This window comes from Rhinolophus sinicus, chromosome 17 (genome assembly GCF_057876585.1).
Source record: "Rhinolophus sinicus isolate RSI-liver-muscle chromosome 17, RSI-T2T, whole genome shotgun sequence".
Lineage (NCBI taxonomy): Eukaryota > Metazoa > Chordata > Mammalia > Chiroptera > Rhinolophidae > Rhinolophus > Rhinolophus sinicus.
Genome location: NC_142517.1, coordinates 193397902 through 193423649, shown reverse-complemented (window position 1 = coordinate 193423649; position 25748 = coordinate 193397902). Strand labels below are relative to the sequence as shown.

Here is a 25748-nt window from a genome sequence, read left to right as displayed (position 1 = left end):
ATTACTTGAGACCTGGAAAGACAGACAGGTATGTTCAGAAAAGCAGTGCTTGGAATTGAGATTTTGGGGGGTGATACAATTACAGTTAATGACAGTGTTTAGAGTGTGACTGTAAGAGTATGCGGCTGAGGACAAAAAAAGTTGTTAGAGGAAAAGTAGTCAAGGAAATAAGTGGTTAGAGTGCTGCACGGGGCCGTGGAGGTACAGAAAGACAGTGATTCAAAAACTCTAGTCTTCAAAAACTGAGGGAGAGTGACTGGGAGGCTCTCAGTAGTGACTCTGCCTTAGGATTTTAGGGGGATTCTGGTGTATTTTGAGTTTAACATATCTCATGTGATCCTTGATCCATTCTCAGTGATCTTTGAACTGAAGCTGACTTAGACCACACTTCCTGGGGTAACTCCTTACCAAACTGTGATACCTGTAGGTGGAACATGCAGGGTAAGGTCCTAGTGATAGGACACACAGAGTCGACTTAATCTCTTTTCCTGTATCATCACGGTTTAAGAGTACTTGATTTTTTGATGTTTTTATTTTGATTCTATGACCATTTTGCCATATAGAATATAAATGATTATATTTATTTCTGTTATGGATAGATGTCAAAGCCAGTATATGTTCCCTTATTATTTAGACTCTCACCTCCAAAGAACTGCTTGCCCCTTAATCTGATCCCATTATCCTTTGCATCTCTTATGTACTCTTCTACTCCATCCTCTAGTGATCCATACACATCATCAACCAATTCCCATTTAATGCTACACTCTCCTCTAAGCACTTCCTTTACCGTCTTGGCTTGAATTGTGACCCGAATATCACCTACAATTACCATGTTTCTTCTAATTCTCTAAAACAGGAAATTAGTTCTCTTAGTCTCCACATGACTCAAGGCCAACAGTTGGGGAAGGTGTCTTCCTTGCTGCAAATTCCTGTTATACCCCTTTCCCTCTTATCTATTTAAAACTCCCAAGTGCTATAAACATTAAACTGACAGGCTTCATTTTCCTTCACCCCTAGTCATGGCAGCTATAACTTCCATGGAATTATATACAATTGGTATAAATTATATAAATTCTAACTTGTTTAAGTTAGAATTTGACTTGTCTTCCATTAAAGGCTATATACCGAGGGTGCCAAAAAAAAAAGTATACATATGACTTATATTCATCTTTTCTTATCGGTATATATTGAGTATTACAATTTTAATACAGTTTTTTCCTTTCTTAAAATGTTCATACATTTTTTTGGCACCCTCTGTACTATGTCATCCATTTTGACCTCAGAATATCCATATTTTGTATAATTAGTTGCAACAAAGGCACACACCTCTACAGTTAAAAAATCAATGTAATAATATTTGAGTTAATCCAACAAGCCAATTAGAAGACGTGAGAATAGCATTTGAGGTAGGTGGGAACCTCCTCTTTCACGAGCTGGTGAAAACCATAGAGTTATCTTCAATCTTACACAATCTTTCAATTTTGTTCAACAATCGAGTTGAGACTGAATTCCTAGCTTAAATGTGTGAGATGGCCGTAAGTACTCCCAAGGAAAGATGCAATGGCATTCTAACAGAGTTGATTTATAGTGTGCACCTCACTTCACCAAGCAGACACAGCAACTTCCTGGAAAACTGAAGGCACGGAAGACTCTATTATAGGTATACCTGCTCATTTTCTTGCCATGTGTTTTTACATAGTTTTTGTTTTCTTTTTACTTACATTGAATTGTCTGTATCTATTAATATTTTTCCAGCAGTTACTGTCCACTTCCTTTTTTAGTTTTGGTTTTACTTTACAAAAGGGACTTAGTAAAAAGCTTCCATAGTTCCTTAAAATATTTCACTAATGGATTACTTTAAAAAGAGGTTTTAAATAAATATCTACTGCTATTAGAAAATTCAGTAAGAAATAATGGCGTCAGAGCCGTAATACTATGTAACGTAGAAATAAAGTTATATTAACATAGCTTTTTAGAACCATACATAAACATAATATGTTGTTTATTTGTTTCTGTGATTCTTGGTTGATGGGTAGATAACACTGAATTTTGCATTTGTGATTTGTGTTTACAAACATAAAATTGTAGAATTCTCCTAAAATTATGTTTACATAAATAGCTAAATGTGTATTTAACTAGTAATCTAAGCTGAATGCATATCCCTAAAGGCATCAAACAATTAGCAAGTCTAATGCAAAGTAATTCAAATATTTGCCTGCCACATATGCACCTTATAATGCATTTATTATCACAACTTTTTCTGATAGTTTGTTAAATATGAGTTGTGTCACAATGTCACGTCCTTGAGAGATCCCTAAAAGTCTTTGGGCTCTTTCAGTCATTGGTGACTCCCAATCTCTTGACATTCCTTAGCAGGTATGTATAATGAAACAGTTTTCAAAACAATTGATATATGTGATTGAAAATTTCACTTAGAGGTGTCAGTTATCTTAAAAAAATATCATTTCTTTAATAGTTATGAAATATTTATAGCAAGAGATAAATTAATGGAAAAATTCAATGAGACCCTGGGATGTTGATTTGGAACTGTGCTGTAATAGTCATTTTGGTATAAACAAAGTTTGTAAACAAAACCAGGTTAACCACTTTGTATTTGAACACCTGGACTTCACATGCATCATTTTGTCTTCGAAACAGGAGTAATTAATGTATGTTTCCCTTGATTGCTGATTCAATAAATCTAATTTGGCTATTTCCATATTTATTAATTTTACTATTTGGGATGTTAAACGGTGTGTCTTCTTCAGCTGTAATATTGCTTACCAAAATAAAATGCCTAACTTACAAAATATTAGTTTACTTCATTTTAGCTTCCATTTAATTTTCCTAGGATATGTAAAGCTGTAAGCCACTTAATAGATTTTTGGCATAAATATCCTATATTATGTGGGTCTGTAGTGCTTAAATGACTTATAATCTGCTGGAAATAAAATTTTGCTTGGTATCTAGAACTAATCCATAATATATTGGCTCAAGAGAGTCAATCAAATGGAAATTCCTTACTAAGATGATTTTGTTAGAATACAGTTATAGTAGAGCCCGATATTAACATTCCAGGGCTGACAATGACACTGGGACAATTTCAGTTGGAGCAAGCAACTGAAATTCCTTTAGTAGAAATAATTTTTAGTGAGCATTTTTCCTCTTTTTAAAAGAATAACAACAGCATGATAGTAACAGAATTTTAACTATGCTGTCATTTGGAAATTAGATGTAGGAAATCTATCAGATTTCTTTTTTAGCTAATTGGAAAAGAAGAGGGGTTTGGAATTAATATTCACACTCCACTGGGAACTTAGAGACAAATTAAAATGTTAGATATAATTAAATTATAAAGTTTGAAAGGACTTGGGAGGTCATCTATCTTGTCAAATCGCTTTCCTTTGAAAAGGACCAAACTTATATCATCCTTCCATGATTACTGTCTGAACACTTTTAAAGATAACCCCAGTTAGATTAGCAACTCAAAACAATATTTAACAATTTTCATCTTTGGAAAAATTATCCTGATCTCTGAATACTTCAAGCTGCAGATAAACACTTTTGATATTTCATCCGTTTGTCATGTGAATAAAGACATATTTAAAATCTTTCCACGAGGAACTAAAAAGCTGTCAATTCAAGGTTGCTCTGCTCTAATCAGAAGGAATTCCCTTTTTCCTTTAATAGTTTTTATTCTCAGGTTTCCTTTCAAGCATTTTCAGTATTTTTATGATTCTGCATTAATATTTACAAGTCTATATCCTACTTACTTTCTTGAAGCCCAAATTAGACAAGAAGATTTCAAAAATCTGCTTATGTGTAGCAAGTACAGTGGAAGAATTCCTAATTATTCCTATCACTGTATATTGTTTGTGTTTTAAACTTGTGCAGCCCTATACTATCTATACGCTTTTTGTGTTGTCATAATTAATTCTCAACTTTGTTCTCCACTCACCCTGTTCACTTACATTTTTCCCTGGGACTTTGTTTCATTAAAATGAATTGTATATATGAAGAGTTAAAATATATATATATATATATATATATATATATATATATATATATATATATATATGGAGAATTGAACTTACCCTAGGAGCGAAGGTGGCATCATTGATAGAATACATGTGACCATAAAGTGTCTGTTCACATTTACCCTAGGAAGACAAAGCAGAAATAAAATAAAATAAATCCCATTCAATGTATATAAAGAAATGAAAGGATAATTAATTTTTTTAAGTAATGTTTTAGTCAAATAATAAAATTAACACATTCTCACGATTGAATATATAGCTTTTCTTTCAGCTCCCAGTCGCAATCAGACAGGGCTATGCTGATGAGTCTGCCACTAGGGCTGGTAACTACGCTGAAATTCTTGCATCCTTGCTTTTATACCATTGAACTGGTGTCGACTTCTCACCAAATGACTCCATTTTGCAATTAGCATAGTTTTCAAATAATAGCACCAAGTAGTGAAGCTCTTACAGAAGGCTCTTGCTTTCAGCACATGATTTCTACCACTGCTAGGGGTGTGGGTTCTTTTTTCTCTTCTCTTTGTAGTTACAAGATCAGGTTTTAATTCCTGAATTTTCACAATTTGGCATTAAAATCATTACCTGTATAAAAATGTTATACAACACATACAGTAGTATTTTTAATACAAAATAAGCATTTTGTGAAAACTGTATCTATCCATTCAGATTATATTTTCCAAACAAAAGCAAAAGTAACCACAAAAAAATTTCCAAGCTTCAGTTTAAATGATTCCAGGAAAAATGGTCCATAATACAATTACAAAAGGGATTTAAATGTGGTCCCTATCATTTTTACACCACTATTCAAAGGGCATAATAGAGAAATAGCCCAGATTCTATAGAAGAACCAGAGAAAGATATACCTGGAATATCATCTGTAGATATTAACACATATGGTTTGTTATGGACTGAAATTCAGATTTAATTCAACAATGTACTCATTCAACAAATATTTTTGAGTAACTAATGTATGTCAAGCATAATTCTAGGTGCCTACGATATGTCAGTGAATAAAACAAAGAAACTTGTTCTCAATGACCTTACATTCCAGGGGGAGAGAGAGGGAATAGACATATTTAAAAAAGGTATAAGTATGTTAGAAGATAATAAGTATTATGAAAATAGTAACAGTCAGGCAGGGTAAAAGGCATCATCATGAGTTTTGGGACTGAGGAGCTAAGGGCAAATCAAATTATCAAGTAGAATGAGGTGGTTTGACCACACTCCTAAAGTTCAGTTTGAACAAAGGTTGATGTGGGTTAGGGAGTTAGCCAAGCAGATATTTGGAGAAAAAGCATTCCAGGAACAAGGAAAAGCTGCAGCAAATGTCTCAAGGTGGGAGTTTGCCTGGCATGTTTCTGGAATAGCAAGGAGCCAACATGGCTAGAGAGAAGTCAGTCAGAAGAAGTAGGTTTACTCAAAAGTCTTCACCCACTTTCATTCACTACCTTGTGTTTACTTAGTTTTAAATCCTTTAGGGCTGGAAGAGTGATTACAGAAAAGATTATAAAAAAGAGATCTTAAAGATAGAGGGTTATCAACATGTACCTCATTGTTATAGGGCATTCATGGAACTTTTTGGAACTGCAAAGTTGGAAAGGCTTTACAACTAGGCTCCAATTAGTCTTCACCACTGAATTCAGCAAATTTAATTTCAAATATTTATTTAAAGAATTAGTGCATGCTATTAATACCTTTTTACAGAATGCAAAATTTACATATATGAACTTAAATTTTGTAAAAATATATTGAATCACTTTGCCACTCTTTCAAAATGCCCCCTACCCATGTTATTTTGGTTCAGTATCTTGATACTGTTATAACACCAACTATGCTGAGAACTTTAAATCACCCAAGTTCCTAAAGCAGAAATAAATTACTTACACGGCCAAAATGGTGAAATATAAAATGTCATATTAGCTTACATATGTTAGCTTAGGAATTTTTACAGTTAATTTCACTTGAGAAATAATATTGTATATAGTTAAATAACATTATACCTGTACAGTGAGTGTTAATATTTTTAAAAATATATTTAAATTGGCATATTTATCCTAAAATATTTTTTTGCATTAATAAAAGTTTTACATTTGGTCCTCTTCTAAATTGTGAACCTCTAAACTATTTGATTAATTAGTAAGAAAAATGGAGTTTTCTGATTCAAATTCTGAATGCCAAGTTTTAATTCAAAGTGGAATCTCTAAGGCACTCTTGAAAAGCCCTGCAAATACAGGGTAATAATGGAAATGCTGACGGAACACATTTGTGCTGCTATAACAAAACCTGACTCGAAGATAAATGTATCATGAATTAAGAAAAGTTAAAAAAAGCTTTTACTATTCAGCTTTGTTCCCAAGATGAAAGAGAACCTACTCTTCTTGTGGTATAGGGAATATGTGGGTTACTAATATGCTAGTTTGCAAACAGCCTTAATCAAAAGCAATACCCAAACTGGGGCATTAAAATTTGGAATATCTTTCTTGATGAAATCTTGTCAGAATTGTTTTATTTCAAAGTAGTGGAAAAAATTAAAAAGAGCGAAGAGTCATAAATATACATACATATATATATATATATATATATATATATATATATATATATATATCATGTGACCAAACATTATTGCTCCAGTATTTGATTCTCTCAGCGAAGCTATGCGCAACAATGGTTTCTATCATGGGCCCTAGAGATAGAAACATCTGGGACTTAATTCTTGGAACTACTACCTAACAGCCATGTAACCTTAAACAAACCCATTCACTTCACTATGACTCATTGCCTCATTTAATGCTTAAAACTAACCTATAGTTTAAATAACATTACCTGTGTTCAATGAGGTAAAATATTTAACATATAGGTTGGTTTAGAGAATTAAATGAGACAATGCAGGTGAAATGTTGGTAGAATGCCTAGAACAATGTAAGAGCTTAACAAATATTAGCTCTTAACTTCAGACATAAAGTATTAAAATACTGATGGCTTTGAAATCAACATCTCTACCCTCCGCTAGGAGTCTTAGAGGCATCAGTGCTGTTTCTTCTGTTTGTCCCTCCGATTCATGCCCCATGAGGCACACTGCCCTGCTCCATGGCCTGCTCTCTTAACCACATCACCTTGGGCTCTCAGACCCTCTGTTTTGGGGTTGGACTGAGCCAGAGGAGCGCGCCAACAGGATATGGTAGAGCAGAAAGATCTAGAGGACAGATAAAAAAACCACTCGAGTTCCCTTCCTGTTCAGCTGTGATTTTGTCAGTAGCTCTACCTAATTGCACAACTCCCAATGTACAGGACCTCCCCCATGGCTACTACTCACGGTGTCCAGTAATGCTCTCCTTCTCCTGCCCCTTCAGACCCGGGAGCAGCAATGACTTCCCACTGTCGCTAGCCCTTGGGTGCTGTCTTTGGTCCCTTAACCCTGTTCACATTCCTGTAAACATTCACCTGGAGTTTACCCCATGTGTCATCTGTTTCCTGCTAGTGACATGTCTGATAGAGCATGTCAGACACAAGATGCAAAAGCGGCCTTTTTAACTTAGGACTTCCCAGTTGCCTATCTTGACCCTTGACAAATCTTTCCCCCTGAGTAAATGGCATCACCAGTTGCTCAAACAAAACACCTAGGCTATCAAACACCTGAGAATTAGAGTACCTCTCCTTCTTCCACCCTTACCCCACTTCTCACCCAGTATATCAGCTCTTTCTGAAACATACAGCCCTACTCTGCCCACCTCTTCCCTCCAACATTACCACTCTAGTGCAGGACACTGTCATGCAGAGCATGGTGACAGCAGGGGCATCCTTATTGATCTACTTGTCCCCACTCTCACCCCACTCCACAGCCATTTCTGTCACAGCCACTAAAATGATCAATAAAAGCTGAATCAGATCATACATGCTTCTGCTTACAGTTACCCAAACAATTACCACTGTACTCAGAATACATTCTAGCTCTTCACTTAGGTCCAAAGGCTCTGTATTGTTTGCCTCTGTCTGGATATCTGACTCCATCTTGTACCACTCTCCCTTCTTTTATACTGTGTTCCATAAATATTTTCATGTTTCTACATGGTCAGGATTTCTGAGCAAGGACTGCTATACCTGAGTTAAAGGATGATTCAATAGCAACCCTAAAGATACAGACCTCTGGAGAGATTTAGGGGCATTTCCCCTTGAGGTTTTGTTGCTTTGTTTATATTCCAGGGGTTGCAAGCCTCTCGAGGCCTTCCCTTCCTCTTCCCAGAGAGGATTTGTTTATATTTCAAAACAAATGTTCTCTCTCTCTTCTTCTTCTTCTCTCTCTCTCTCTCTCTCTCTCTCTTCCCCTTCCCTTCCCTTCCCTTCCCTTCCCTTCCCTTCCCTTCCCTTCCCTTCCCTTCCCTTCCCTTCCCTTCCCTTCCCTTCCCTTCCCTTCCCTTCCCTTCCCTTCCCTTCCCTTCCCTTCCCTTCCCTTCCCTTCCCTTCCCTTCCCTTCCCTTCCCTTCCCTTCCCTTCCCTTCCTCTCTGTCTCTCCACCCCTCCACCACCCCTGCTACCCGGAGGAGGGAGGGGCAGAGGGGCTCTGACTTTCATAATTTGGAGGTTTCATGTTACATAACTCCACAACTTCATGGTACATAACTCCACTCTACCCGCAGGGTGTACCTGACTCTCACTGCTTCTCCCCATGAGAAATTAGGGGATGGCAAATCACTACAAACTGCGTGGTGGGTAAATACATAGTCTGACCTCTGACCCAGCAACCTTCTGTTTCCTGTCAGGATAAATAAGTAAATATAAACATAAAACCATAACACTGTCACATTGGCCTTCCTGTCCTTCTAACAGGCCTAGCATGTTCCTGCCTTTATACTTCCTGTTTTCTCTACCTTGGATATTTTCATGTAGCTGTAGACATGTCCTCGTCCATCTTCCCATTCTGCTTTCAACTCAAACTCATCCTTTTCAGTGATGTGGGGGAGCTAATATTCCTGCCCCTTCTTTTATATCCACTCATTACAGTAGCAGAAATTGTATGAAACAAACCCCTTTCTTTTTTTTCTTGGGCAGTCAGCCAGACTTGAGGTCAGGTGTGGCCATGTGACTGAACTCTGCTCAGTGGATGGGCAATTATGAAATAAGTCTCATGTAGGGTTGGCCCTTAAAATACCCTACACAACGCCCTAAGCTCTTTATTTTCGCCTGTTTTCAGGTTGTAGTTAGAGGGGCCCTGGAAGATGGAGGAGCACAAATGGAAGGAGCCTGGGTTTCTGAATCCCCACAAGGAGAAAAGTCACCAAATAGGACACTCCAACTGGATATTCCACAACTGAGAACTAAGTTTCTCCTGTGTCAAATCCCTGAGAATCCAGGGCTTAACTGTTTCAACGGATGTTGATCCCCATCAGGCAGGTCACCTTATTTTGTTTCTTTCATATCACTCATCATCAACTAAATTTACTTAATGAATTTGTTTCCTTGTTTATTGTTAGATTCCTCCCACTACAATTAAGCCCCACCAGAGAAACATGCTTGATACTTGCCTGTTCTGTCCACCACTCTATCACCTCCAAAGTCCAAGGCAGCTATGGGAGGACTTGATAAACATTTGTTGAGTGAAAAAGTAATCAGTTACATGGAGATCACAACCAAAAGTTAGAAAAAAAATCCTCACCAAGTATGCTTATTTTTGGACAAATAACTTGGTCTTTTTCCCAATGTTTATTTTCATATTAATCAGTCACAACATGGAATGTACACTGTCTTATGATTCTAAGCCAGTAGCGTATTTACCCACTGACACTGTCATTGCCTCTTAAACAACTGTACGGAGATGGAGACAACTGATACTCTGAGTGAACACAGCAACTTTACACTTATTGAATGTTTGTTATGTCACTAAATCCTTGTGGTAAGTACTTCACTTTCATTACCACATTTGATACGACAACTCAATGAGACGGGCAATACTGTAATTCCCATTCTAGAGATGAGAAAACAAGCACTAGTCCATGAGGGCATAAATACAACATGCCAGAGCCAAGACAGTAACTGTTTTGTCTAATTACTAAGTCATCTATCCCTTTATGTGCAAGAAATTGAAGTAATAGAATGTGGGGAAGTTTTCAATACCATTTGCTAATGTCTCCTTTCTGGTAGATGTGCACTTCCTGGCCCCCGTGTGGCTGTGTGGGGGCCACATAATTTATTCTGGCCTGAGAGTTGTGAGTGGAAATGACATGTAATGCTCCGCTCATGCTTTCTGCAAGCCCACCTTTCTAGTACTTAATTAGAGGTCCCATACCCCCCAGGGATATCTTTTCTGTCAAAACCCAGCAACATTCAAGGTGCACCATCCTGGATCCTAGGTGAGTATGATGAGCAGAGCTCTCCCTTCCCACCTATGGAGGACACAGACCATGAGCAAATAAATGCACACGTTGCTGTGATTTGGAGGTTGTATGTTACCATAACACAACCTAGCCTAGTCTGATTGACATAAACCTCATGTGGGAAGATTAGTCATGTCTCCTCAAATATGAAAAGCTTTTTCTACTATCAATAGTGCAATTAGAAAAGTTGAAAAATATTCAAATAGTACTTATCAGGAACCTAATACTCAAGACAAAAGTTTAAAAACTATTACAAATTAGATCTAATAAAAAATTAAAAAATAATCATAAATATAAAATCACAATCATAAAATAAGTAACCAAACACCATCATTGAAATCATTAAAGAGCTAATGTTCAAAAACTTTTCTTACTATGACTTACTTATTTACCAAATGGAGTCATTATTCTTTTGAAAAAATGTAACAGACTTCAAAATATAAAGTAAGCTTTCTCAGTTATTTTGTTTAACCAGACCATCTTTTGTAATGTCTTTTTTGATGTGTTAAAGTGTTTTTAGTGACATATAACTTACAGTAAAATGCAAAATTTTAGAGACTTAGCTCAATAAATGTTTACCTACAGATATATCTATGTAACTGCTGTTCAGATTAAGATACAGGACATTTCCATCAGTCCAGAATGCTCCTTCATGCCCTTTTCAGCAAAAATATCCCCATGATTTTTTTTAAACTACATTTTATTGGAGAAAAGAAATATAGGGATATGGCTGAAAAATCAAATATTATGAAAGACAATCCAATGAAAAGTTGGTCTCCCGTTTCAGGTCATCCCTAAAAGCAACCACTGTAAATGGTGTCTTTTGTGTATTTTATGGTACAGTCTGTGCAAATATATTCTTTTTTTTTTTTTTTTTACTATGCCATGTTGTCTACCTCAGTTCTTGCATAAATGAAATTATACTAGATGTGCATTTTATTATGAGAGGTAGTATATTGTGGTGCTGAAAAATGTGATACTGGAGTGAAATAACAGGGTTTAGAACTCAGTTCATTGGGAAGTTATTGGTAATATCTCTTATTTGTATAAATACCATGCTAAATACTTTACATATAGTAATTCTTTTAATCTCTACAAATGCAAAAATGATAATATTTTAATTTTTCATTTACGGTTGGAGAAGTTTGTATAAAGTGGTTAGCATAGTGTTTACACAAGAGATATTACCACTTATAGATTAACTAGTAGTCAGTCTTCTTTTCTATTCCTTGTTCGCCTTTGCAATTTTTGTTGGCTCCTGAGAATAAAAAAATAACCACACTCCCAGAAAAAGACTCATTGTTCTATAGCCAGGGTAACAAACACCAGAACTAGTTTTAAATTTGTCCAACCAATTAGTAACAGTTCCATAGCCCTGCTTACAAATTAACAACCAGAACTGATTTTAAACCTATATAATTAATCAATGACAACAAACTTCACTGAACACTCCTCAAAAAGCCAAACAGCATCAGACTCATGATTTGAAAATCAGCCGATTGGCCAAAGATTCAATGCAGTGCACATATTCTTAAGGCTGATATTAACCTCCTTCCACCTGTGAAAGAGGCAAAAACCAAGCCTTAATAACTATCACAACTACTCTTCTAAGCCTAACTTAACTCACTCTTGCCTCTGTAATCAATACAATCCAAAGTAAACTCTTCACAAAAACAGAATATAAGATCAGCTATTGGGTTTGCTTAATTAGTATAACTCTGACTACTATAACTTTTCCTCACTTAAGTATACATAATAAATTCAGTTTGTTTGGTTTGTTTGTTTGTTTTTGTTGTTGTTGTTTGTTTCAGATATTTAGCAGTGGTCTCATTCTTTAACACCAAAGAGATGATTAAGGGTGTGTTAGTTTGGGGGCTGCCACAACAAAGTACCACAGACTGTGTGGTTTAAACAACAAAAATTTATTTTGTCACTATTCTGGAGACTAAAATTCCAAGATCAAGAATTTGGCAAGGTTGGTTTCATTCTGAGGCCTCTCCATGGTTTGTAGAATGCCATCTTCTCCCTATGTCTTCACATGGTCTTCCCTCTCTGTGTATCTGCGTTCTAATCTCCTCTTCTTATAAGGATGCCAGTCAGACGATCAGGGCCCATCCCAAGGAACTCTTTAACCTTAATTACCTCTTTAAAGACGCTATACTGGGCCTTAGGGCTTCAACATATGAATTGAAGTGACACAATTCAGCCCATGATAAAGGGCTGCAGAAATCTTTATTCCTCTACTCATGAAATATCTTAAGAGTCCAATAGCCATTGGGGCATTAGCTAGTTGCAAATATTAAATTGTGACATTATTTCATAATATTTATTGCATTGTATATAGAATTTACATATATTACATTAACACACTTTGAGCTAATATGTAATCTCAAAATTACAAGTTCATTTTTATGTCATATTTGAGCATATATTTAAATAGATAAATAGTATATGTGCATATAATGTAGTGGTTAAGAGCACAGTGTCTGGTATAACACTTCTTGAATTTGAATTTGGGCTGTGTGGTGTTCTTGGAACACTGAGCCTCAGTTTTCTCATCTGTAAAATAGAAATAATAAGAGTATCTACATGATGGCATCATTGTGAGGATTTAAGTAATTCATGTAACGTGCTTAGATTGTTGCCTGGAACATAGGAAGTGCTCAATAAATGTTAATGATTACATAGTAACAACATGAGAACTACAAACTTTGTGATAGGATTTCATAATTATAACTGCAGCACTTCATAACTGCAGCACTTCATAATTATAACTGCAGCACTTCATAATTATAACTGCAGAGATGAGCTGCCTTATGAGAGGTATTTACTACATATCTTTGAATTAGTACACATGTGCGCGCACACACACATGGGCCATTCCTAGGAAAGTTTTAAGTAAGATTGATATGTTTGCCCTTCACCAACTTTCTTTTCTTCACCATGTGACCTCTATCTTTTCAAGGTAATTCAGGCAAAAGAGTTAACCTCTCAGAATTTTTGATTTTATGAAAGAATCCTCATGGAGAGGAACTCTAGGAAATGGAGTCCTAATAATTGAATTACACAACCATTTGAGAGTGGTACAAAATCAAGTTTTGCTCATGCACTGTTTGTTTTCCTGTCCACAGCCCTGCCCTCCCCACCCCACTGAGCCTGGTCAGCCCCTCACATTGCAATACAGAGGCAGATGTCCTCAAAGCATTATTCCTCTGTATATTTCTAGAAAATAATTGTTCATAGTTAAATAAAAATTTTAAAGAAATATTGTATAAATAAAACTTATTAAAGTTAGAGAAGTATATTGTGTAATTGGGCATTATGCATTTTTAAATTTTATGATCAATGAAAAGTACTGTTAAAAAAGAGAAAGCAAACTGTGTCCAAGGGTAAGCAGAATTAAAATTTATACCAGCTGTGAGAAAAATATTCTCCTACTCATTACCAGCTACTTTTTTTTAAAATTATATGTATTACCTTAGTTATCCAGTTTAAAAATAATGTCAAAGAATTTTATGAAGATTCTTTTTTAATCGAATGGGGTCAAATATTTAATATAATAATTTATATATTATATTCATATTTCCTGCAAATCTTGTTTTTAAATAATTTGTGAAACCAATGGAGTATATTTTTCTTTAGTTTACATATTATTAAAGGAAAATATACGCCACTACTATCACTGAAATAATCCCACTGGTATATATATTGATAAACAAAATAATCATTTACAAGGCTCCTGGTTTTTGTTATTTCACATAAATAACTAACCATGTCCGCTAAAGATTGATTGTAGCTTTAAAAATCTTTGCTGAATCCATGTGTAATTAAGATGAGTTAAGTATGCAAATCAAGCCTAATTAGCTTCATTTATTAATGTTAGTTTGCCTTGCTTCTATAAAATTTCTACTGTGAATGTTTTTTAGCACATGGTATTTTTTATTTCTTTGCTCTAGGTTGAATGGCTGAAAAAACAAGCTTTTTTTCCAGAAGGAGGAAAAGCTTTCACATGGGGTTCTGCATGCCATTTAGAAACACGGGTTTTAAAAAATGCTCCCAGTAGCATAAAAACTGACTTAACTGTTATATTTCCAACCACCTTCCTTTAGATTACATTTAATTAACTCAATTTCATCAAAACAGCAATCCCCTCCGGGAATTTCTTTTGATGAAAACAAGCCTTTTGTCACAATATGTCCAATACAGTGATTAAGTAGAACACTGAGATTGGGTACAGCGGGCCACATCAATGAACTAAAGTTGTCTGGAGAAGTGACTTTCCCATAATAAAATATCTAAATTCTCTGGCATGAACAAAACAAATCTCTCCATGTAAAACCATCAGCCTCATGTAATTCATGGGAAAACATTAAGTGAGGTATTTACAAGAAACATAGTTATTGAAAATAATGCAAAGTTTATATAGGGTAGGGGTCAGAGGAAAACACAATAACTCAAGTTCAGAGTCAATCTCAGGGACTCCTGATAAGCAAAAATCACATCTCAGGGCAAACAGACTTTAAATTTCCACAAGTTTCTTTGTGTTACCTATTTAATTTTCACCATTGTAGGCCACAATTCATTTCCAAAATCAGGAAATTATTGATTTTACTGCCTGCTTAAGAATTGACTGTTATTTTTAATAACAATTTTTTTCTAGTGAAAAAGAAGTCCTTTTTTCAAGATTTCTGAGGGAAGATATTTATATGTCTATGTCTATGTATAAGTATATTTATATTTTTTCCACAGCTATATCTATAAAATATGTATACAGAGGGTGCCAAAAAATGTATACATATTTTAAGAAAGGAAAACAGTGTCAAAATTGTAATACTCAATATAAACTGATAACAAAAGATAAATACCCTGTTTCCCCGAAAATAAGGCCTAGCCGGATCATCCGCTCTAATGCGTTTTTTGGAGCAAACACTAATATAAGACCCGGTATTATATTATATGATATTATACCCGGTCTTACATTATATTAAAATAAGACCGGGTCTTATATTAATGTTTGCTCCAAAATACGCATTACAGCTGATGGTCTGGTTAGGTCTTATTTTCGGGGAAACACAGTACAAGTCACGTTTGACTTCTGCAATTACAAGAGGTGCTCAAAGTGGTTACCATCAGTATCCAGACACTTCTGATTACAGTGACTCGCTGCTTGAGCAACATTGACCAAAGTGTCCATTTGTATACATTTTTTGGGCACCACTGGTATATATACATATATATATATATATATATATATATATATATATATATATATATATATACACACACACACACACACACATATATGTGTATATATATACATATATGTATATGTATATGTATGTATGTGTATGTATGTATGTATCTATATACATATAGATACATATGCATTAACTGTGGTAAAAATATGAAGATACAAACATATAACATGAGATTTACCCTTATTATATCAAGATAAAGTCAGAAGTTAGAAATCATAGCATTTATTCCAAAAGAGAATTTAGGAGGAAAAATGTTATAAATATAAATTTGCTAACCAGGTAGCTGAAAGGGTTAAAAGAGAACCCTAAAACATTCCAGAGGTACTAACAGCAGGAAGCAGCTATGATCCCTAGGGTTGAGGGAGCAAGGGGAAGAGATTTGAGTTATTAAATCTTAATTTAGAACAAGGGCTTAAAATTAGACCTCTGAGAGGTGGCACTGCTTGGCTGAGGTTTGTCTCTGAATTGGGTGCAATATGTCTGATTCTATGAATTTGGGAAAAACTGAAAATTGGATTCAGCTGCTGGAGCTGTAAGAAGGGCCTGCTACTTCTGGGATCAAAAAGCAAGCCACAAAAAGCCACAGGAATCCCACAGCAAGTATACAGGGACGATCAAGTCCCATTTCCTCCTCCAGCCTCCGAATCTTTCTTAGCTTCTCCTATGGCAAAGCTCAATATGGAGGCAGCTGGTAAACAAAAACGCAGTTTGTACGTCTCAGCTCCAGAGAGCAAGTTGAGAAGGGTGGATTTGGATCTAACTGACAGGCCATAAGTTAATAATTGGCATAAGTATGAAATGTGACTAGGCGAATTACCAAATCATACACACACACACACACACACACACACCACACACACACACATTTTTTTTACCCCAATGGCAAAAATACCACTAACAAGGCAAATGATGAAAATGTTTGTCTATGATCTTGATTATTTCTTGGGAATAAATTCTAAGAATAGAACTTACTAGATCAGAATGTATAGATTCCTAAGACTTTTAATACATAACGTAAAAATGCCCTATTGATCCAATTTATCCATTTTAATTCCACAATAAGTTCATTTGAAGGGCAGTCTTCTATGCTTGTCCCAAATATATATTATCATTTTTAATTTAATGTTGCTAGAGCCAGATTTAACTTACTTATATAAGTCTTTATATTATCAAATATATGCTCAAAGTTTAAAAAGTTCAAACAATACTTTTAAAGTCACTTATGCATTTAGAATCTGATAATACTGAAGAATGATTATAATACTGAAAAACAGTAGTCACCTGCCCAGGCTTTGGCGATTCCACTCTCTGAAGACAACAAACGTGAAATTCCTTCAGTTGTTTTATTTTATATCATCTTAGTATTTACATCCATATCCTTAAATGAAATTTTAATCTGCTATTAACTAATGCATACATATTAGATAATATCTTTTGATTTCCTAGTTATTATGGATAATTATTGAACTATCATAAAATAGCATCCCATTTTCCCTCATGCCATGCCCCTAACATAACATTTACAGTTAAATCAATATTCTATGTTTACATTATTAGGATTATGTTCATAATGTTCACTGCTGAACTAAATATCAAGATTAGGTTTATTTTATTTTTCCCTCCTCCCCGTTAATGATAGGCTCACTTTTTTTTCAATTTGCCAAATTTTATCTGGACATATTGCTAATGTCTCTCATCACTCTCTGACAGCTTCTCCATTCAATTTTCCACATATTAGGAGAGATTTATTGATCACTCTGGCAAGGTATTGGGACAGACACCGGGTTTACAAGACGAACATAACCCTTGTCCTGCTCTGCTGTAAGGGATTTACCGTTGAAGCATTTGAGAAGGTGGGAATGGAAGGGATATAGGGTATATTAATCTATTTCCTATTAAGAAGCAATTATTGTTATTCTATAATGTGTTTGATTCTGACATTTTAATATACTGCTGGGTTTCAGTTTGCACATCATTTTTACATCTATATTCTAAAGTAAAATTGGCCTGCGGTTTTCTTTTATTTTCTTTGTTATACTTCAATATCATTGTTATGCTAGTTTTATAAAATGACTAGGATATCTTTCTATTTTTTTCATGTCCTGGAATAGTTTGAACATCATTGGTTTTATCTGTCCCTTGAAGGGTCAGAGGACTCATTCGTAAAACCATCTGGTCCCAACACCTGTTTTAGAGGTTCGATCTCTTAGCTGTTTCCAGTTCTTCCCAGAATATGGCTCTATTCAGGTTATCAACTTGTTTTGGCTTTTGTTTCAGTTTTTTAAGTTTATAATTGTCTAGAGCACTTATTTCAACAAATATTAGGTGAATTTTACTCTGCTAGCCACTGGTCAAGTTGCTGTGGTTACACTGTCAATTTTATTCCCATTTGAAATATTTTAAACTCAAACATTTTAAAGCTCTAGTCCTTACACATTGGTATTTTCTCTCCTTTATTTCATGTCTGTGTATATTACGTGTGTGCATTTTCTAATATCTACTGGATATATCGGACTACCAATTGTTCCTCTATGTGTGAAAGAAAATGTGGTGTGTTATCAAATCACCGAGTCCCTTTTTTTCCCCCTTCAAATCTGTCCTTGTTGTATCCTGGCCTTTCATGTTTCAAAGGTAAATTATTTGTTCTTTAGTTTGGCTAATGTATTTTTATTCCTGTAGACTGGTAGATTTTTCTTTATTCTTTCAATTCAAGTGGATTTCTAGAATGTATCTATTACACAGATTGAATTCAGTGCTGTGACTGAGGGGGCTGGAGTGCCCAAATCTGTGGGAGAGAGATGGGAATGGTTTTTGCATCTTTATCTGAAGTTTGCAGAGCTCCTTCAAACTGTACATACAAATACCTAGCAGAGTTTGGAATAAGTTTGGTTACATGTGTTCTGATATTTTTTTCTGGAAGACTGTTCTGTGTGATGGCTCCTTGTTTTCAGACCTCTATAATTGTCACCTTCCAGGTTATTTTTACAACTCTTTTGCTCCGTGGCTACCTATGATGAATGCTTCCATCCTCTTCTTTTACTCCTTTGAAAAGGTATTCAAAGTTGTCTTCTATAAAATGATTAGGTTTTCTGCAGTATCAATTCTGCTATTGCACAGTTAATGTCTATTCAATATATTTTAAATTGTTTTTCTCTTCCTCTCCATATTGCAATTTTCTTTTCATTAACTTCTGCTTATATTGTAACTCTTTTTAAGTAAACAAAATATCCTCTTGGATTGCATCAATGATGACTTTTTGGGTTTTTTAAATACACATTTTGTCTAAATTGTGCAGAAAATCATTTTCCAAGAGATAGTCTTTCTCTGGATCTTCTAGATGTCATTCTTTTCTAGTAGATGCCTCTACATGTGTTTTATTTTTATTCAGCCTCCAAAAAAAGCACAATTTGTCTTGATGTTGTTTTTGCCCATAACATCGATTGTCAGGAATACACACTAACATACACTTGTGCCGACACTGTTGATGTCTATTTTCAAATTTGTAACTAAAAGCTTTATTTTATTCCCTTATCAATTCCTTGTCTTGAACAGAAATGAGTTCCCATCTCCTCAGCCCTCTCTCTATCCCTCTTTGGTAATTTGGAACACTCACCTATAATTCCCAGCATGCATTTTACCCTAATTTCTTCCTATGTCTACTCTTTTCATTGCCAATTTACTCTTATTGTCATGGTCACATATTGTGGAAAGCAACCATATATTTTTAGCTATACATCTCTAATAACTTGTACAGTTGCTTGGGATGTAGCAGGGACTTAATAAATATTTAGTAAATGACTGAACTAACACATGAATAAATTATTACATAAGCCATTTGTAATTGGATTGCTCATAGTTTTGTGTCATGTTGTGTAGGAGGTGAAAAGTAGAAATGGAACAGTACGCATCACTTTTCCATATAATAATGTCTTACTTTTCTTAGGTCTCTATAGGTGTGTCCATATATTTTTCATCCATTACTTTATTACTTCCTAATAATAAAGTTAGTATAGAAAATAATATCTGCATTTAAATCATCAGTACCATTTATCACAAGATTGAAAATACCTTTATACTGAACCAAGAAATACATTCAGGACATATATTAGTAGAGCTCCCAAGGCTCAGCCCTTCCTTTCTTTTCAGGACAAAAATGAGAAAAGGAGTTACAAAACCATATAATAGAGTGGAGATGGAAAATCGTCTGCAGTTTGAGGTAACGTGTCTCTCTTTCAATCCGGTAATAACCACTTGGCACCAACGAGTTGTTGAAACAAACAAAAAACAAAACAAAAACAAAATATATCATATTGTTTATCTGGCATTGCGAAATTTTCTTTTTTATCATACTGTATTGCTTGAAGATACTTTATGAGTCTCCAGTTTGCATTTCTTTTTTAATTATTACTTTTTAGAGGCAGTGGAATAGGGGGGAAACAAAAATACAGGCAACTAAAGATAGGTGTTAAGGCTCTTACTTCTTGCTCGGCGTACAACAAATTACCACAGCAGAACACATAGCCATCTAGAACTAGGAAGGTTAATAAAAGAAAACAACATGGCCTCTTAAATTATGTTTAAAGTAACTACCCTAACTAACATATACTTTGAATAAGGCAATATGTTGAAATGAAATGAAAGAAAATGTAAACTAGTAACACAGTGTTACTTTCAAAAGTTTACATCTATGGTAATGGGGGGAATGGCTGCAGCAGACACATTTTCAAGCCACATTATATATAAAAAAAAGAATGTGTCATAAAAGCAAAAAGAGAGAATCACATATATTTGGATGATTCGAAATTTTAATCTTGGAAGAAGGTGTGTTTTAAGGTAAATTTGTAAGGATGGACAAGATTTCAAAAGGCATAGAGGACAAAGTGCTGAAAGTGCAAGAAACGTAAAAACAAAGGCATAGAGAGAGAAAGCTTCTGTCATGTAATGTCAGGCAAGAGTGCTACTTGGCTGTGCCAATGAACATGTCCACTTCATATTAGCAGATAATTAAATAGCTAGGTCTTTGAGGAAAGTCTTCAATGTGGTAATAGGATGTCCTAAAAGTCTGTGATTTTGTGAATGATGTGATTAGAATTGTTCTCTTTGAAGATGTCAAATCCCATTTTATAGTAGAGTCTGGAGCCAGAGGTCAGTAGTCTGTATATCCAAGGGAAAGATACTGAACTCCTGAACCAGGATGAGGGCACTGGGATATAGACAGTAGGGAAAGATGTAAAAGGCAAAACATAGGAAACATTTGCAAGATTTAACAAATGATTGAATGCTTGGAAAACTGAAGAAGTAGAATCAAAGGTGACTATTTTCCCCCAATCCATGTTGTTGCTAGGATGACTGCCCTAAAAATAAATTTGATCACAGGTTCAGTAGACCAGAATATGGAAACCTTCACGATAACTCTTTAGACTCATCCCTCTTTGTTCTATCATTTACTTTTTTCCCCCTATATACTCCAGTCAAATCAAATTTCATATGGCTTTAAGCATCATTGACTTTATAAATGCCATCCTAATAGCCTCTTGGAAGTATCTTGTCTACTTTTTTTAATGCCCAATTCTTATTAAAGATTCAACTGAAGCATCTACTTCAGGTGCAGCATTCCTTCCAACTCCCCCACATACAATTAATTACTGTCTACTCTGTGTTAGCCTTTTAGTGATACCTCAAGAACGGCTCTTGTCCCATACTTTGTTTACTTATCAGTCCTTCTCCCCTGATATACCACAAAGTCAGTGAAGAGAGATATTGTTTTATTCTCCTTTGTAATCTTTAGGACATAGATGTGCTCCCGTACAAGGAGCTGTACACAATGAATGATGAAGAAATTAACAAATAAAATGTATGAAATGACATTGACACTTTGAGCCTGAGTCATTAGGAAATGATGTTGTCATTTACTGAAACAAGCAGTAACCTGAGAAATTGGCATAAAGACTATTGAGTTCAAGCCCAAATGAATAACTGTAAATATTAATATGAAGTGGGGGGAGTGAGAGCAACTTTATATTATTACCTACATAGGGAGCTGAGGCGCAGGATATGGATGAATTGGAAAAAGGGAAAGAGGGGAGTGAGACAATGTGAGAACTTAAAAAAAAAATGCTGTCAATGTGATCTTTACTATTTTATTGATGAATTATAAATGAGGCATTTCCATTGATTTAGAGGGGGTTTTAAATCATGTTGTGAGGGAAGGAAAAAAAGTAGAGTCAGCAAATCTAGGTGATTCTTTCAAGAATTATGTGCCGAAGGTAGGGGAACAAAGAAGTCATTTCAAGGAGTTACAGGATTGAGAATTTTGTTTTTATTTATGGCCTTGCTGGTTATGCCCATGTTGGTAGGCAGACAGAAACTATTTTGCAGAGCGGCAGACGTTATAGATGTAAACAAATGGGAGGACTGGATGGAATGGTTCAGAGAGGGGAAAGTTTGAGAATGTTGTGAAGGATGATCAAGGGCGAGAGGAATAATTAGTCCCGAGAGAGAAACACAAAAGAAGAGAAGATGGATTGAGACACATCTTAAAGTGAAGAAGAGGAAAGGGAAGAGTGTAAATGCTGTATGGTCTTCTCAAAACTCTATAAGCTGAATTTATTCCCTGAAAAGTTGGTCATAGCTTTAGTAGTAGAGTTTTAGCAGAATAGGGACGATTGAAATAGCTATGGGAAGAGAACTAAGGAGTAAGCACATACAAGTAATTCAAAAAAAGGATGCAACAACGAGGGTCTAGCTGAGTTTAGCAGAATGACAGTGGATCCAGGAAGTATGATTTTGTTCATTTCTCTAAATGTGCAGCAACAAGAGTGGTTAAGGATTGCAAATCCTCTTTTATGAGTTACCAGATCAGTTGCTCCACAAAAGGAGAATGAAAGGATTTTAATTAGCTTAGTCTGTTGACAGGGATCAGAACACAAGGTTTGTTACTGTGACAGCCGAATTAAAGAATACAAGTAGGAAACCCATATCGAAGTATTCCCTCCACAGAATTAAACTTATCTACATAGTCACTGATGGAGCTGAAAAATTGAACTGAATGACCCGTAGAGGAGAAATAACTTCATCCTTAACTCAGTAGAAAGATAAAGAGACAGACCACATGTGCACAGGTTCCTCTTCCATGCTTATTAATCACATGTTTATCAGCTATAGCCTTCGTTGGGGGGGTGTCTACGAGGGGCTCTGGAGAAAAGGTCTCAAGTATGCCTCTAATACTTTCTTCCCAGGAAGCAGAAGTTTCCTCCCCTCTGTGGAAAAGTGTGATGCCTACAGGGAAAGCATTTCTTCCTAATAGATGGTAGCATTATTGAAATGGCCGACTACATTTCTGGCTTTGTAGACTTGAAAGTAAAGTCATCTGGTATGATAAACTGAAAAAAACTCAAGGAACAATATAGGGGCATATTAAGAATTTAGAGTTTATTCACTGGAAGTGAAAAAAAAAGGTGAGGAAAAGGTTGCAATTATTTCATTGTCAGAGTTTGAGACGACGTGGATAGTTGCTGGAGTTATTTCAAGTTATGATGAATTGCCCGGCATGACTGTGTGATGGGGTAGGTGAAACAAAGTGACAATGCTAGAATTGGAACTGAGGAACAGTGAGGCTAGGAAGCGAGGAAGATTTTTATCACAGATGTTGAACCTGCTGAGCCACTGGTTATTCATAATGGATGAACAGTTGAATTACCTGGGAAACAATTTTGAGATACATGATACTTGGGCCCAATTAAATTAGACGCTCTGGGAGTAGGGCTGTTGGAGAATTAGTTTTCTAAAGCTTCTCAGTTGATTCTAATGTGAAGTCCGGATCGAGAACCACTCTATCAGATAATGAAGAAAGGAAGAACAGGGTGAAACAGGTATTGAAAGCAGGGATAAATGTGGGGTGATGTCCTGAAAACAGAAGATGGGACAAGAAAGAGAAAAGGGAATTAAAAAAAAGGGAAAAAGTGGGGGAGACCACTGAGTGGAGGCAGTGGAACAACAGCCTGAAAGTGGCAGTAGAACTAAAGTAGTGGGGGGAGTCACCCTATCAGGGCCCCCTAAGTCAGTGGACATGGAGAAGGAAAAAGTAGTGGAGAAAGACGTAAAAGATCTTGTGTCTTCAGGGTACGGACACATTTCATTTAATGAAACATTGATTTATTTGTAGAAAAACAAAGTGAGTGGACTTCTTAGGTGAGGAGATGGTTATATTGTTAAGAGCAGCCTCAGGGATAGACAAGGAAACACTGGGGCTAAACTCAAGTAGCAAGAGCCAAAAATTAAGGGCAGGTGGAAAGTTTTACCACTTTCACCTGCAGGACGCGGCAGGGGTATCAAAGCCAAGAGCAAGGGGCAAGGAGAGCTGGGAGGAACGCCAAGGATCAGAGCCAAAATTAAATAACTGAGCCAGGATTTTTGAAGCTAAGGGTGAAGGAGAAATAAAACAGGGCTCAGAGCTGGAGAAACCGGATGCGGAGCCAGAGGTGAATGCTCAGCCGAGCACTTCCGTGGTGGCGCAGCCTGGATCTCTGGTGATTGCAGGCTGAAACAGTCACACTTGCCCCACCTTCCTACCACATCTTTTCCTTCTTTAATGCAGCCCTCACAAAGATGAGGACATAAAATAAGTGGGGGAGAAAAGACACTAACAATGTTGAGAACTGGAGCAAATTTGAGAGAGAGGCTGAGAATCTTGTGGGTACTTGAGTAAAGGAAGTGTATTAGTTGCCTAGCGCTGCTCTAACAAAGGGCCACAGACGGGGTGGCTTAAAACAACAGAAATTTACTCTCTCAGGGTTCTGGAGGCCAGAAATCTGACATCCAGGTGTCAACACGCTGGTGCCTTCTGACAGCTCTGAGGATGAGTCTGTTCTATGTTTCTCTCTTAGTTTACGGTGATGGTTGGCGATCTGTAACCTTCCTTGGCTAGTAGATGCAGCATTCCAATCTCTGCCTCCATCTTCACATGGTATTCTCTTTTTGTGTCTGTCTTCTCTTCTTATAAAGACAACAGTCATTAAATTAGGGCCCAACATACTCCTAGATGAGCTCATCTTAACTAATTCATCTGCAGAGACTCTATTTACAATCCAGTACCATTCACAAGTACTGGGGTTAGAACTTGAACACATCCTTTTAGAGGATGTAATTCAATTAACAACAGAGGATTTGTATTAGGTAATATTTAGTTAATGAAAGGATTTAAAACACTATGCAGCTTGGAGTCTTCATGCAATCCTACTTTTGGAAGGATCATACTTTTGAAGATGTTTTAGTTTGTGTTTTTCAATGAGGGGATAGAGAAAGGAGACAGTTTGTTACTATATTATATATACACACACACATATATATGTGTGTGTGTGTGTGTGTATATATATATATATTTACATACATATATATATATATATATATATATATATATATATATGTATATACCATGTTTCCTCGAAAATAAGACCTAGTCGGACAATCAGCTCTAATGCATCTTTTGGAGCAAAAATTAATTTAAGACTGGGTATTATACTATAGTATATTATATAAGACCCAGTCTTATATTATATTAAAATAAGACTGGGTCCTATATTGACTTTTGCTCCAAAAGACAGATTAGAGCTGATTGTCTGGCTCTATGTATATAGATATGTACATATACATATGTGTGTATATATATATATATATATATATATATATATATATATATGTGTGTGTGTGTGTGTGTGTGTGTGTGTGTGTGCATGTGTGTGTATACATAGATAGATAGAGAGTGAGAGAGAGAGTACATATGTATATATCATGCAAACATTACATAAATGCATGTTCCTATTTATTTTATGTTACTGTATAGTCTTGTATTTGAAAGCAGCTAAGAGATAATTTCCTTATACAGTAGTTATCAAAGTATGGTCCACAGACCATGTGTATCAACCACACCTGGAGACTTGTTTGAACTGTACCCCAGACCAACTGTATCAGAGCTCTGGGCATGTATCCAGTCATCTGTGCTTTTCCCGAGCCTTCCCAGTCGGTCTGGTTTTAGAACTAGGTGGTTCTGCTTAGAGAAACTTGCCTGTAACTAGCTGTTCAGTGAG

The 25748-nt window shown here is 35.7% G+C and overlaps 1 protein-coding gene across 3 annotated transcripts in view; it reads right to left on the bottom strand.

The window, feature by feature from the left end:
• SPAG16 (sperm associated antigen 16) overlaps positions 1–25748 on the bottom strand; it is a 749410-nt gene that overhangs the window by 222993 nt on the left and 500669 nt on the right. For all 3 annotated transcript variants that reach the window (XM_074312750.2, XM_074312756.2, XM_088793833.1), the window contains one exon: positions 4095–4160. In XM_074312750.2, coding sequence (XP_074168851.2) covers positions 4095–4160 — 66 coding nt within the window. The remainder of the gene's footprint in view (positions 1–4094; positions 4161–25748) is intronic.